General features: G+C 43.2%; 3 protein-coding genes across 3 annotated transcripts; 2 read left to right on the top strand and 1 right to left on the bottom strand.

Annotated features, from left to right (window-relative positions):
- Window positions 1–99: 99 nt before the first annotated feature.
- Bfra_005625 (putative c6 transcription protein) lies at window positions 100–3,100 on the bottom strand (the record flags this gene model as incomplete). The annotated part of the gene is made up of 4 exons (XM_037336005.1): window positions 100–2,528; window positions 2,583–2,633; window positions 2,700–3,016; window positions 3,093–3,100. 4 exons carry the CDS (start codon window positions 3,098–3,100, stop codon window positions 100–102), a joined length of 2,805 nt encoding a protein of 934 aa, XP_037191215.1.
- Window positions 3,101–8,592: 5,492 nt separating this feature from the next.
- Window positions 8,593–10,322, top strand: Bfra_005624 (putative protein spg20 protein; the record flags this gene model as incomplete). The annotated part of the gene is given in 4 exon segments (XM_037336004.1): window positions 8,593–8,610; window positions 8,669–9,314; window positions 9,386–10,014; window positions 10,026–10,322. The coding sequence occupies 4 exon segments, from the start codon at window positions 8,593–8,595 to the stop codon at window positions 10,320–10,322; spliced, it is 1,590 nt and encodes a 529-aa protein (XP_037191214.1).
- Window positions 10,323–12,996: 2,674 nt separating this feature from the next.
- Bfra_005623 (uncharacterized protein) lies at window positions 12,997–13,419 on the top strand (the record flags this gene model as incomplete). The annotated part of the gene is made up of 1 exon (XM_037336003.1): window positions 12,997–13,419. One exon carries the CDS (start codon window positions 12,997–12,999, stop codon window positions 13,417–13,419), a length of 423 nt encoding a protein of 140 aa, XP_037191213.1.
- Between the last annotated feature and the right edge of the window lie 681 nt (window positions 13,420–14,100).

The raw sequence follows: 14,100 nt of genomic DNA, 5'->3' as shown, positions 1-14,100 counted from the left end.
AAGGAATGATGTTAACGAGGAGGCTTCTCATTCATTAATCTATCCATTGATGCAATTCCTAGTGAACCTTTCATTTCAAGGTTCAACTACCGTACACCATTAATTCCAAGCACCAGGATGTCTCTCAACGACTTGAACCCAACTATTTTGAGGCTGCGCTCCAAATTGTGGAACATTCCAAGGTTGAGATACATCATTGAATGATTGTGTAAAGTTTTCCATGGTATTTGTGTTCATTGAAATACTTTCCAAATCATCAATCCATGCATCAAAAGGTAAAATGCTAGCAGTTGGATCTCGATTCCATCCTGCTTGAGTACCCGGTGGTGCCATATTATGAGGTTGAGGAGCCATTGGAGGATGATATTGCCCCATTTGCTGAAGTTGGTTATAATTTTGAGCTTGTCCTTGATTGCTATAGGGAGAATTGATACTTGATGCTGAATCACCATTCCCTGGACTAATCAAACTAGGTGGATTCGAATTTTGATTGGGGCTTGGTTGATAAGCTCCATTTGGTATATATGGTCCGCCAGGACCTTGTTGCATCTCCATGCTCATGTTGTTATTGGAGGCATTGATTGGTGCCCAATTGGAAGGTGGTCTTGATCCACTTCCTTCGACACCTTGCATTGGCTCGCCATTAGGATTGTTAGCAGCCGTAGTGGAACCAAGATCGCTGGTGCTACATCGAGAGTTGCGATTGGGATAATCATCAGAGTGAGAATCACCTCCCGCAGCATCTTCCAGAGTACCAAACTCCTTTAAATCTTTCTCGAAAACCTTCCACTCATCCAATCCACCACCTTTCCATGAAACATCTTTCTTATATCTCTTGAATTCATTCTTCACGAGTTTGTAATATTTCATCATCTGTTCAATTCTTTTATGGTAAGCTTTAGCCATGGTTAACCTTGGCACCATATCTTTCAGAATCTTGATAGGTAAAGCGGATCGACTTTCACCCATATAATCGTTAGGATCCATCTGTGGAAAATGAACAGAGTAAACACCCGTGAACGCTGAATGGAAAAGAGCGAATACAAATAATGGTGATTCTGGCAAAGCGTTATTATCCTGACAAGTTCTCATAATATCAACAATATCTCTGGCCGATGAGAAAAGTGAGTCGGCACTCTGTTCCCAAAATCCTTCGGGTATATCGAATTTCTCTTTTGGAAATGTTGGCTCATCCAAAGGACCTGAAGGCTTATCAGCTCGAAGAGGAATGAACGGTATATATTCTCTGTGGAGCATGATTCGACATAACGAGACAAGAGTGTGCAAACTTGCATACGTGGTAGCATTTCGTTTTTCCAAATGTGCATTCAGGTTGTCCTCGGAAAAGGTAAGGTTCTCTGGCAAGGCGCTGTAGAAATCTTCCAATTCATGTGACAGTTTGTAGAATTGTGTTGATTCATCCCACGGTGGTAGGGTTTCAGTTCGGCGACCTCCATGAAGACTCCACTTTGAAAGTTTACCCCAAATTTCAACCAAACGACAATACCTGCTGAGTACTCCACCTTCTTGAATTTTGACATTTGACAAAGTAGCTTTCTCAAAATCTCGATTCAAGTAACCAGTTTGGACTGATTGGGTGAATAAGAATTGATCGTCAGAACATGGTAATTGTACTCGGAGGGTATCAGACTCAACCATCGTAGGTCTAGCCTTTCCAGCGGAAAGCATCCGATCCATGATAAAGCAACTCCAAAAAGTACGTCTCCTCACTTCCTTCTCAATGGCAGTATCACGTGCTGGACTCTTGTTCACCTCTGGTCGGTATGAACTCGCGGTGGTTACCGTTTCAGGCTTGAACGTTCGAGCCGATGGATCATCCTCGTAGGGGAGACCCATTGCTTGTGCTAGTCTGGTCGCAATACCTACGTACACCCAAGCGCTAAGGCCTCTAGTTTGACCCCACTCATAAAGACCAAGCATTAAGAGTGCCTGGATCCTTTCGGTGGTAGGAGTGCTTAGATCTTTACCCGCAGCTCCAAAAATGGTTGAGGTTAAAGCGGTTGCGTAGTAATCGCTTGCAGCCAATGGGTCATTCGGTCGAGGGGAATTTGCCGGTGCGTGATATGCGACCAACTCGGGATGAAATCGGGCAGTGAGAGTCAGTACGCCTAACAACAAAATCTTGGCATCTTGAAAGGCGGGCATGTCGGGGAGTGAAGTAGGGTCTCGTGGATGCGATGCTTGACGCATGCGATTTCGAAATGATGGAGGATGCAAGAAAGGCATCTCGGTTGAGAAGTTCAACTTGAATATGTCATAGACCTCATCCCAAACCTTTCGTGTTAATATGGTAGCCTCCAAAGGTTCTTCTCCTTGTCGTTGACTATTTCTGCGACCGGAATCTTCATGCTTTCGAACTCTCTTCTTACTATCACTTTCTCCTTCCACCTTTATTCCCATGGGCGGATCGGTTCTCTTGGGTGTAGAAGCTGCGGCACTTGGATATGTACATTCTCGGTTCGAGGACTCACAAGCCCTGCATATGGAATTGACACCATTGTTGACACCTGGGCGTGAAATTAGTTCAGGTCCCGAATAGACGTGAGATGCACTTCACTTACATTTTACCTTGCTCCGTCTACATCGTGCGCAAGCTATACTAGATCGTACCACTTCACATCAAATAAATCAGCATGACCATATCTTTGACGAATAGCAGAAGCTCACGATCCACTTACTCTTTGCCGGCTTCTTCTCCTCTATCCCACTTCGGCCACCACCACTACCATCATCAGCCCCTAAACCACTGGCGCCTAATGCGCCGGGACTGGTAGCTCCGACAGACGATATATTGGGCCGATGTTGTTTTGGTGAAGCGGGATGGAGATAGGTTGGATCGTTGGCAGAGGAGAAAGCTTCGGCGTGTGAACGTTTTGGACTAGATGATCGCGAAACACCAACTGCCGAATCGGAGTCAGGTGGTGCAGAAGGCGAGAGTATCGCGGCGAGAGAGTGAGGTGAGGGAATGTTTGCGGTTGGGGGGTCCCTTGAGACCCTGAACTTGTTGGTAGAAGGAGCTTTTTAATATTATTTCTTAAAATGGCTTAGAAAGAAACCCAAAATCAAGTTACTTTCTCATTCAGGAGAAGAAAGATTGGAGGGATGGCTGGGTTGGTGCAGAATGGGTGGGAGGGTGCTTGGTAGCCCTTCAGAGTTGTAATCGTCCACGCTGTAATAAGTATCGCTGGTGTGACGGCGAAGCGAATGCCGCAGATGCAATGCGAGTTTCCGGTTCAAGGAATACAAAGTAACTTTGACATGAACGATTGGACCATTAAAAGGAAGAATATAGGGATATATTGATTGATTTGTTTGGAAGAAGAGAAGGGTGAGGAAAAAAGGAATCGAAATGATCGAATGAAGAAATATAAAATTTAATTTGTATTGTATTTATGAAATATTGTGATGGATATTCTGGTATTTGGCTGGGGGTTTACACAATAATATGTAGGGTGGATGGGTGTGTGAATGGTTGGTTGGTTGGTTGATTGAGTGATTGATGATTGAGTGAGTGAGTGATTGATTGAATTGATCGATCGGTCCAAACTTGGAATGTTTTATTGTTGATGGTTGATTTCGATGTTGTTGAGGTTTTGTACTTGAGTATTGTTGTACTTTTGTTGTACTTTTGTAGGTACTTATTGAGGTTGAGAGTATAATAGTCAATCGTGAGTGGTAAGTGGTGAGGGGTGAGGGGTGAGTGGTGAGTGGTGAGTGAACAATAAGATGTGTCTGTCGTTGTTGTTGTTGTTGGTATCCTGTTGTTGGTATCTTTCTCTCTCTCGCTCTCGCTCTCGCTCTCTTTCTTTGAAATTCACGGATGAGGACGGGATGTGAAGGATGAAGCGAAACAAGAGGGAGCTTTGATTTTCGGTCGGTGGGTGATTAGTGTGGGTGGTGTGGGAAGTGTGGGTGATCGGAGTGAAGGGAACTTTCTTGCTTGAAGATGTGGATCTTTTGGCTGTGATTTGCGGGAACCTGGCGAAGCTGGAACGGAAAGGAAAGGAAGTTTATGGGTGATGACTGATGACAATCGTATAATTTGGGTTCCCACGGCCGTAGGTAGGGGTACGAATGGCGGAAGGGAAAGGGTATGAATGGCGGAAAGCGTACGAGGCTCGCGAAGGTATAAATTATAAGGACGTACACCGAGTAATGAGTGAATGATGTTGGGTTTATTTTTCAAGTAAGACAAGAGGATGGATTCACGATGGATTCACGATGGATTATAAGATTGATAAAGTTGATTGATTGATTGATTGATTGATTGATTGATTGATTGATTGATTGGTTGGTTGATTGATTGATCGATCGATCGATAGATAGATGGTTGAATTGAATTGAATTGAATGATCAAGTATGGTATCATCTCCTTTCTTCCCGTAAGCATTCTTCAAAGTGCGAGTCGGGTTGAAAAGAATGGAGAGCGTTGCAATGCGGACGGGAAAGAATGGAGCCGAAAAATGGTATGGTCGCTCGAGTGGAATTCCCTTGTTTCTTTTCATCTGGAACCTTCTTCGAGTCCTCGTCGTCGCTGTTTTATTTTTTTTCCTTGGGTAGATATTGATCGTATATCTTCTCACCTATCTTACCTAATCCCTCTTACTATCTTGGATGGTTGTTAGATGATAGTAATCGGTATTTACCATTTACCACACCACATACCCATACCGGCACAATACGATTATCGCAAGACTGATCACTGGTGGGTGGAGCGCTGGAATGGCCAGAAAGATCCGAGCAAAATGCCACTGAAAAGGCGATCTCGGCCGGAGAAAAGAGAGAAACGTAGTCGTAAGAGGAAAGAGTAAAAGGTTTAAAGTTGGTTTGTCATCCGATAATTTGAGGAAAAATGATTGGAATCGGCTTTTAGTAATGATTGTCGGCCGATAGGCAGGTGGTAGGTGGATAGGATCCTATGAGGAGGATAACGGAATTACCTGACAGTTGGAAATATATATATATGGCAATTTGAATGAATAATATGACAATATGACAATATGATAATAGGTTAATATAAATAAGAGATGATGATTTGATTCATCATCGGTCTAACAGCTTTGTTATTCAGCCACGGTGCATTTATCTACCTAGGTGTGCAGACTACTCGAGTAATTGAATGCAATCAAGTATAATTCATTGTAAGATGCCAGCCGTATCACAGAAGTTACTCAAAATGTATCTACTTCAACTATCTACTTCAACTATCTACTTCAACGATATGCAGTTCGATAATCATCAGCAGTACAAATCTCTCCCTAATCTACATATGTAAAGGACAATAGACACACCCCCTTCATTGCATGAATATATACATTATCTGTAGAACTTCACATGTAATTACTAGGTAGGTACTAGGTAGGTACTAGGTATTTGAAGATTTTTCATATATGGCTCTCTCATTATCTTCTTCTCTCCCATCATCTTCCTCTACCTCTACCTCTACCTCTCCCCTTCTTTCCGTCAATCCTACATTCACTACCCCAATTAAAAAGTAAATACATTCCATCTTCTCTCTTGTCCCCCAAAAGAAAGGTAAAGAAAGACTTTTGATCTCAACAAGAAGACGTCAACATATATCATGAAACCCCTTCCGCTTTCCGGTCTAGCAATGGCTTTACCCCTCTCCACCATCCTCCGTATCCAGTCTGGAATCTCAGGAAAATACTCGGAGCATCTTGCACCAGATATCACACACAGACAATCTAGGAAAGATAATCCCACAATCTATCTCTACCACCTACCTACCTACCTACTCCTCCGTACATTCATTCACTCCTCCCCAACGTAAGATGGCTACCTCCGTGCACCCAACCGATCGTACAATGCATTGTGTTCTTTCTTCTTGCTCCATCTTCACTCTTATGTAATACGTTGTGCTCACAAGCTACCCGCCTCGGCGTGGATCAAACTTATTCTTATTTTGGGGTTTCGGATCTTCCTCTAAAGAGAGATATCCTGGCTCCGGAGGGGTGAGAATCAAGGGTTCGGTGCTCGATAATTGGTTGAGTAAAGTTGGGCGTGGACGAATGATGTTGTTCATTCCCCATTATATAAGTATTTGAAATGTATAGTATTCACATACCGTACATGAGTCTAGACTGATGAGTGATGAATCTGAGATCCCGCCATGTGAACGAATCATCTTGGAATCAATGATGTGATGTGCTTCACGAGTCAATCAATATCCTAGTTCGTGTTGTTAGTAAATTTCACCTCCCTCCTAGGTACTTTCCTCAATTTTAGAAAAAAGAAAATCAGATGCGGGGGAATCCAGATCATCGTTTTGACTCGAGAACCCCTACTTGTCCTACTTTGCACTAGATATGCGACTTGCGTCTACATTGATCAACGTATTCGGGATGGAGAACACTCCTTGCGTGACTTGAAATGTTGATATGGGTACGATGCTTGACTGAAAAGCATCCATGTGTCACGTCGACATGTCAGTTTGTTCACCCAGTCTATCATGTCCTGCTATCCCGTGAGAGATGGAGATATCTTGAACCCTTTGAGCTATCATGTTAGAACGAGACAGGACCCAGATGAGAAATTTCAAATCTACAAGGCATAACTACAACATATGTTCACTCCACACCACAACCGTTTGCCGTTCCAAATTCTTACATACATGTGAATAAGCATCTCAAACCATGGATTCGAACGGTTTCGCTTTGCAATCCTTACCATACCTAGATACTGTATTCATCCGGATCACCAGATTCCCCATCGAAAAATCCCCTCCACATAAATGTTTCAATGCTGACAACTCGGCTCGATTCGATACGTCGTGTTCATGGTTTGGTATCACATACAGCGGGCAACGGAGGTATTAGAGCATAGAGTACAGTACATAGCCAACGAAACCCACCTGCCTCTTCTCTTGCATATCTGCTTGCATCTCCAAAGCTGCTGTCAGAATAACATAATATGCAAGTAAAGTCTTGAGCGTAGAGACTCGAGAATCTTACGCTGCAGAATCCCTCCTCTTTCTGGCTAAATAGCACACTGCAATAATCAACCCATGTTCAAACATCCAATTGTGTAGCATATACCTACTGTCACCATATCCCCCATTCACGCATGCCATTCAGTTGTGTAGCATGAAATTCCGCATCACCCCCAGCCCATCCAAGACCCCAACTGCAAAACATACATATTCATTCGGAAGTAACAAGTCCAAGGAGGAAACCCCATCGATAACCCATAACAATATCGTGACATACCAAGACTGTTGCGTAACTCGCAACTTCACCCGTGCGTGTACATACATTGAATATAAATATAATTAATACCTGTCGGTCTCTTGAGCTTGTATACCCAATTCGGGGATTCAATCCTCTCCCCACATCCATGGATACGCAAGACATCTCGAGTCCTCTCCTCTCCCTGATGATGTACGCAGGGGATGAATTGCATCTCTTTGGTCCCCGTTCTCTCTTCTAGGAATATCTCCTATATCCCGTCGCGTTGTGTTGCGTTGCTTCGGGAAAGAATCGAAGAAGAAAAGGACGAAATTACCTTGCGTCGATGCCTGACCTGAATGACACTCCCGCTCCATGCTTTGAATGTTTGAATGGTGGGGTGATCGCTTTGATACGACATGGCATGGCGTTGGAGAAAAAGAAATCACACCCTTAAAAAGATCATGGAGTTCTCAACAACACGGTGTGAAGAATGAGAACAAATGCTAACTAATCAATTTCTTAAAATAACATCAGAGGAGTGAAATCGATGATCACTAGATACATTATCGTGAAGAGCGCTTTTCGTGTTGTACGCAAAATAAACTCGCAAAATTACTGGATTGAGCTGCTTCTCATGTGTTTCTTTTTCCATGTAAGATTTTAACCCATTTTGCTTGGAGTAGCTCAGCCACTTTTTTCAGCCATACATGAACTATCAAACCCTTTATCAAGATTTGAGATTTGGTGCGAGGTGAGAGGTGCGAGGTGAGAGGTCAGTGGTGAATCCAAGATTTCATCTAAAGTCTCGATTCATGTTTAATTCGTGGAAGATACAATGTGTGATATATTACTATGTATTTACACATTCGTAAGTTCATTCAATACTTAATCGCAAGTATGCGTTCCCAAGATAAACATCGAGTGGAAAGCCTTGGAGGATGATCTCTCGCCTCAGCCACTTTACACATTCACCGCAACACTTTCAGGAAGGAGGGGCAATGGTAAACGCCCTGATTTTGATATTCCTTGTACGTCATCGCCATTGGCTCTGTTGCATGTTCTCTTGGCTACCACCAAACTGTTTGAAGCGCGTAAGATCTTTTGAATAACCGCCCTCCTTAAGAGTGGTGATTAGATTTCATTCTTTGAGAAAGTTAAGTGTATTTTGTTCTGGAAATAATAAATCCTGCTGTCTTCATCTCCATCTTCATCTTCATCGGCTTCTTCGTATTGGAATCCCCCACTGTACAGGGTAGTTTGTTGATTGCAAAGATACGATATTCTGGTAGATAGGATAGAGGCTATTGATCCTTCATTGTTTACAAACGGCACCGATTTTCTACAAAGTAGATCTCCTACAGTTTCGCTCACGCGAGATATCAAGATGGCATCAGGACATAATGTAACACCTCTTTCACCCTTTCTCTAATTTCCCATTCGCAGATTCTAATATCACATAGGACCCGAAGCTTCTCTATGCCATCAATGGCATCAATGCATATCACATCGAAAATGGCAAAGAAGAATCTCTCACCCCAAATGGACCTCAAACCCTCTCTCTCCTCATGGTCCCTACCTCTTCCCCCTTCTCCGGTCTCTCAATCGCAGATCCTCAATCCCAAACCCCAGAAGAAGACTTCTATCTTCATCTCCATCTACCTCCCGAGCTCGATCTTCCTCTCCCAGCTACAACCCAAATCTATCACCAACCACCCAGCAGCTACCTAATTCCACGATGGGACTTGGGACCCGACAGTGGCGTCTTTACCAAGATCGAATTCCCAATCGTAGGAGCATCGAAGATTAACCAAGATGATGTCGATACTTTTGAAACTATATTGGCTCAGTGTACAGCTTTCCTAGAGCGTGCACCACCTCCACAATCATCTCGCCCGAAGAAAGAAAAGGCGAAATCTACAAAGGAACCCTTGCCTGCGTATAATCCGTCGGATTTTGCGCCAGGAGAAGCTTATGTTTCGGGAAGTGCGAGTTCTCATGCGGGTGGACAGATTGTTTTGGTGGATGAGGAAAATGGTAGCGTGGTTGGTGAATTGGGAGAAGGGTTTCATGTGGTTGAAGATGCAAAAATGAAACCGGGATCGAAAGGTATGTATATTGTTTCTGGCCTTGTAACCTCATTCGCGTTTCTTTCTTCATATCTCTAACAACCTCTATAGATCCAGTCGAAATCACTCTTCCCCAAGATGGCTCCCTCAACATTGGCGTCGCCCCAGCATCTCCTGCTTACCTCGAAATGGCCATGCACCCCGCCTACAAATCCTCCAATCTCGTCTCCACAGCTGCTATGGCCTCCCGTCTCATCGTAACAACCTCCAGCTATGTTTCTAAAACCCTTACATCTCAAGCCGACAACTATACGACGAAATCCGCTCCCACCACTAAACCCATGACGTTTACTCCCACCACTCACGCTCACATTCGCAAGGTTCATACCTTTACCGAAGGCGCCGCTGGTCTCTCTGCAAAAACCGTAGGACAGGTAACAAAATACGCACAAAACATTGGTGCCACTCTCGCAAAACGTAACCAGAAAGCTCATAAAGGAATCGGTCCAGATGGTAAGCCGGTGGATAATTACAAACCGGGCATTCTCAATAAATCCATGATGGCTTTCTCTACTATCGCCGATGGCATTGATCAAGCGGGTCGTAATCTCCTGGCTTCGACATCCACAGCTGCTACTACGGTGGTGGAACATAAGTATGGACCGGAAGCGGGTAATATTTCTCGTAATATCGGTGGTGGGGTCATGAATGTGGGATTGGTTTATATTGATGCGACGGGTGTGAGTCGAAGAGCCATCGTGAAGAGTGTAGCGAAGGGAATGGTGGTTGGAAAGGTGAGAGGAGGGGTGATTTGATTGTTGGAGGAGGTGATGGTGGTGCGGCGATTACGCAGGGAAGTAGTTCGCAGAGTGTGAGTGGAAGTGTGACGCCTAATGAGAAGGGGAGGAAGAATGGGGGAGAGGCGATCATGAGTGGTGGGAGTGGGAGGGTTTCGCCGGAGGTGGTGGGGTTTGGGAGAAGTGCGAGTTCGCAGAAGTTGGGGGTGGGAGAGAGTTTGAGTGGTCAGAATGTGGGGGGGAAACGATAGGGTGGATGGATGGATGGGGGGGGAGAGAGGGAGATAGAGGGGTTTGGTGGAAGAGGCTAGCTTAGCCGAGGAATTAGAGAGGGGATAGGGGATGCGGGGCTGCTAAGGGATAGATGGTGGGTGGTTAGTTTAGTTTAGTTTAGTTTGGCAGTACAACAGCGGTCGGACTCGCTACGATGTAGGTATCGGTGGGGAGAATAGGGGTGGGAATAAGGGGAATGGAATGGGATCAGATAGAGTGAGCAAGATTTGATTGATATAGATATTGATATTGATATTGATAGGGTTGGTAATGGCGGGATGAATTCTTATGAGTTGATATGGTATGTTATGATTTGAAATGATGAGATGGGATATGATATGATGGGACATGATGTGAATCATGGATTTAGTTGTACCTTGTTAATAGCGGGATGAAATGAGGAGATGATTATGAGATTTTGATTTTATGATTGTGTTTACGTGGGTTTGTGATGTGGTGTGATGTGGTGTGATGTGGTGGTGGTGGAATGGTGGTGTAATAGTGATTTGATGTGAGAGGGTTACAATTTGATGGTGATGATGGTGATGATAGTGATGATAGTGATGATAGTGATGATAGTGATGATAGTGATGATAGTGATGATAGTGATGATAGTGATGATAATAATATAAAAACTTTAGATAATTACAAGAGTTTGTGTGTATATAGTTTATGATATAATAGTTATTGAGTGAGATATAGTGGTTGTGATATATGGATATGATAGTGGTGAAGTGAGGTGAGGTGAGGCGAAGTGATGGTGGTGTATGGGATATAGTATTATTCTTGATTGTTTATTATACGTAATTTTTCTTTGTTCAAATTAAGGAGTGTTGTGAATGTGGGTGTGGATTTGGATGGGAAAGGAGGAGGAATGGGGATGGGAGGAGGAGAAAAGGGAATAGGGGAACAGGAGAAGAATTTGGGATGAGAGAGGATTGGAATGATGAACGATGAATGATGAATTTTGAAATGTGAAATGTGAAATGTAAGAGGGGATTTGAAGATTTGGGATTGATGAATTGGTGTGTTTCAATTTGGGAGATAAGTCTATGATATAGTATACTATACTGGGTTGTAAGTTTGGGGATTTGAGATCTAGAGGAAGAGATGAATAGACAAGATACTCTAGAAAGATAGCATGGGTAAAAATCCGCAAGTCTATCATGCTTCGATAGATTTGGATAGGTCGAATGACTATACCGCGGATTACTATTGGTACCGAATTATTTCTCAGAGGTATAGTGGTCTCTCTTCCTTTCTCACGATGCGAATTACGGGCTTCGAAGAAAAGATAGGAGGGATCTCGCGTATACTTGCTTTCATTCTCTGTAATTTATTATCGGGTTCCTTATTTCTCCGAGGAACCTCGAGAGCGATGGATTTGGGGTTTCTTTGATTGCTGTCTTCTTCACTCCTTCTCTGGAGACTCTCCCCGCGAAGATAAAATTTGTTTAGTTGCTTATTATGTATACATGTATAAATGCACAAACTAGGCATGCATGCACCAAACTCATGATTTAAATTCAAGTTCACATTCAAATAGATGGTTGGAATTAAAGGGTTAAAGATTTTGGATTGTGGTTGTCAGAGAATCTTTTTGTGGCGTTGTTGCGAATATGGATGTGGATGTGGATGGGGATGGGGGTGTGCTGAGAGATTTGAGGTTGTAGACAGGTATGTATATATATGTATATATGTGTGTGTGTGTGGTGTTTGTGATTTGTGATTTGAGGTTGGTAAGATTAGTCGGATTATACTGCTGTGAGGAATCGTTGGGAGTGAGGATTAGGAGTGAGGATTCTCTTCTCTGTGGACGAGGGGGGAGGGGAGATGTAGGGGAAGTGTAAGGGACGAGGGAAAAGTAGGGGAAGTGTGATGAGATGAATCAGGGTTAGATTCTGGGAGCAGGGTAGGAGAAAGGAGTTATAAAATGAAGCCGGAGGAGAAAAGAATCGGTGCTGTGAGTCGGAAGCTGGAAGTTGGAATTTGGGAGATTGAGTTGGATTTTTCTCGACTGGGTGTTGGGTATGGGAGTAATTAGCGGGTACCTAGTAGGAATGAATGTAGCTCAGAGGAAGGAAGATGTTTTGAATGCTACCTAGGTATGCGTTGAAAGTGTGGTGGGACGATTGATGGAGATTGGATATATGAAGGGACCTCGGATTGGAATGGAAGGATATCAAGCGATATTGAAGAGATGAGGGTAAGTTGTTCCTTGTGGATTAGAAGTGATGACTGGATTAGGAGAAGTAGGAAGTGAATGGGATAGTAAATGGTTGATTGGATAATAAGAAGTTTGTAAATAGTGAGAAGATGTCATTGGGAGGTGAATGAGACGAATGACGATAAAGGTAATGTTTAATGTGGAAAATGTTTGTCAGTTGTTAGTTATCAGTAGGTATGATCATCACATGAAAATTCAAGTGCTCACCAACTACATCAAACAAAGTTCCCACGATGATCATTTGGCATGCTTTTTTAGTATAAGACTCCCTTGTAACCCTAGGTATAGAAAGGTTTTGTATCTTTCATTTAATCTCATAAAATCACTTCTCTTTTGAATCTAAAAAAGAAAAGAAAGAATCTCATAAATCGGGGAATTCTACAACCTCTACCTCGGAATATCCCTCCCCTTTCAACAATCCCACAATGTCAAACCTTTTCCACCCATATGATCCCGCGTTATGGGGGACCGGGATTCCAAAGCCTTCAAATTCCCTAGGTCAGGACAAAGATCAAGATCAAGCGCAAAATGAGGAGAATAAGAAGGACAAGGAAATTGAGGATAAGAAAATTGAGGATCGAAAAGCTTGGGAACAGATTAAAACACAAGTAGATGTTTTAGGAGATATAGTGAGGAGGATTAGACAGAAGGATGAGATGAGTTTGCAGGGGCTTAAGAGGGAACTGGAGGGGATAGAGAGAATTGTGGGGATGTTGGGGAAGTTGTGTAGGGATATGTTGGGGGAGGAGTTAGAGGGGGGTGAGGAGGATATCGAGGATGAGGCGGATCAGATAGACAAACTCCGGAGACATGGGAGACGGCAGAGATGGGAAGATGAGGGAGACTAAGGACGAGTAGGTGGTGGGAGTAGGTTATAGAATGAATTGGTCACTTTGAGTGGTGTTGTGAGGAAGGAAGGGAGACAGGTGGGATGGGAGGATGACAAAGCTTTCCTTGTTCTAGGAGCGAGCCAAGTACGACGTAGATGAAATCATACGGCAGTTACGAAGTACTTACTAATAAGAAGTTGAGAAAAATTAAAGGGGGAAGGTTGATTGTCTAACAATTGCCGAGTAATTGATAAGCTGCCAATGATTTATCCGTAGGCTCTTGAATATATCGTACCTTTAAACTTTCCTTCATATCCTGATTTGTTGTATCATCAGCTCGACATCAGCCCTTTCTATCTATCTTCCATGATTCTCAGGTGCTCCCTGGACTTAGAGGCCCTGTTCTGAGTGATATTCTTTATTAAAAGTCTTCGCAAATTCTCATCTGCTCCTGAATTCTGATATTGAATCATAGATCAAGAACTTGATCAAAATACAATTTCCAGTTGTATATTATAATTGACCACAGAAGAATTGTGAGGATGGTTGATTTAGCGAGCACGAAAACTGTGAGTTACATCAACTTCGCTACGACTGTAATAAATGCATATTTTAGCTATCATTCATAAGTCTAGAAAGTGGTTCAAGTCGCACCTTCTTATGTGATTTCCTGTATACTCATTCTAGTCGTGCTTTCCC

This window comes from Botrytis fragariae (assembly GCF_013461495.1).
Source record: "Botrytis fragariae strain BVB16 chromosome Unknown tig00000075, whole genome shotgun sequence".
In the NCBI taxonomy this organism is placed as follows: domain Eukaryota; kingdom Fungi; phylum Ascomycota; class Leotiomycetes; order Helotiales; family Sclerotiniaceae; genus Botrytis; species Botrytis fragariae.
The sequence above is the reverse complement of the archived record's forward strand: the minus strand, read 5'-3'. Positions and strand labels throughout refer to the sequence as shown.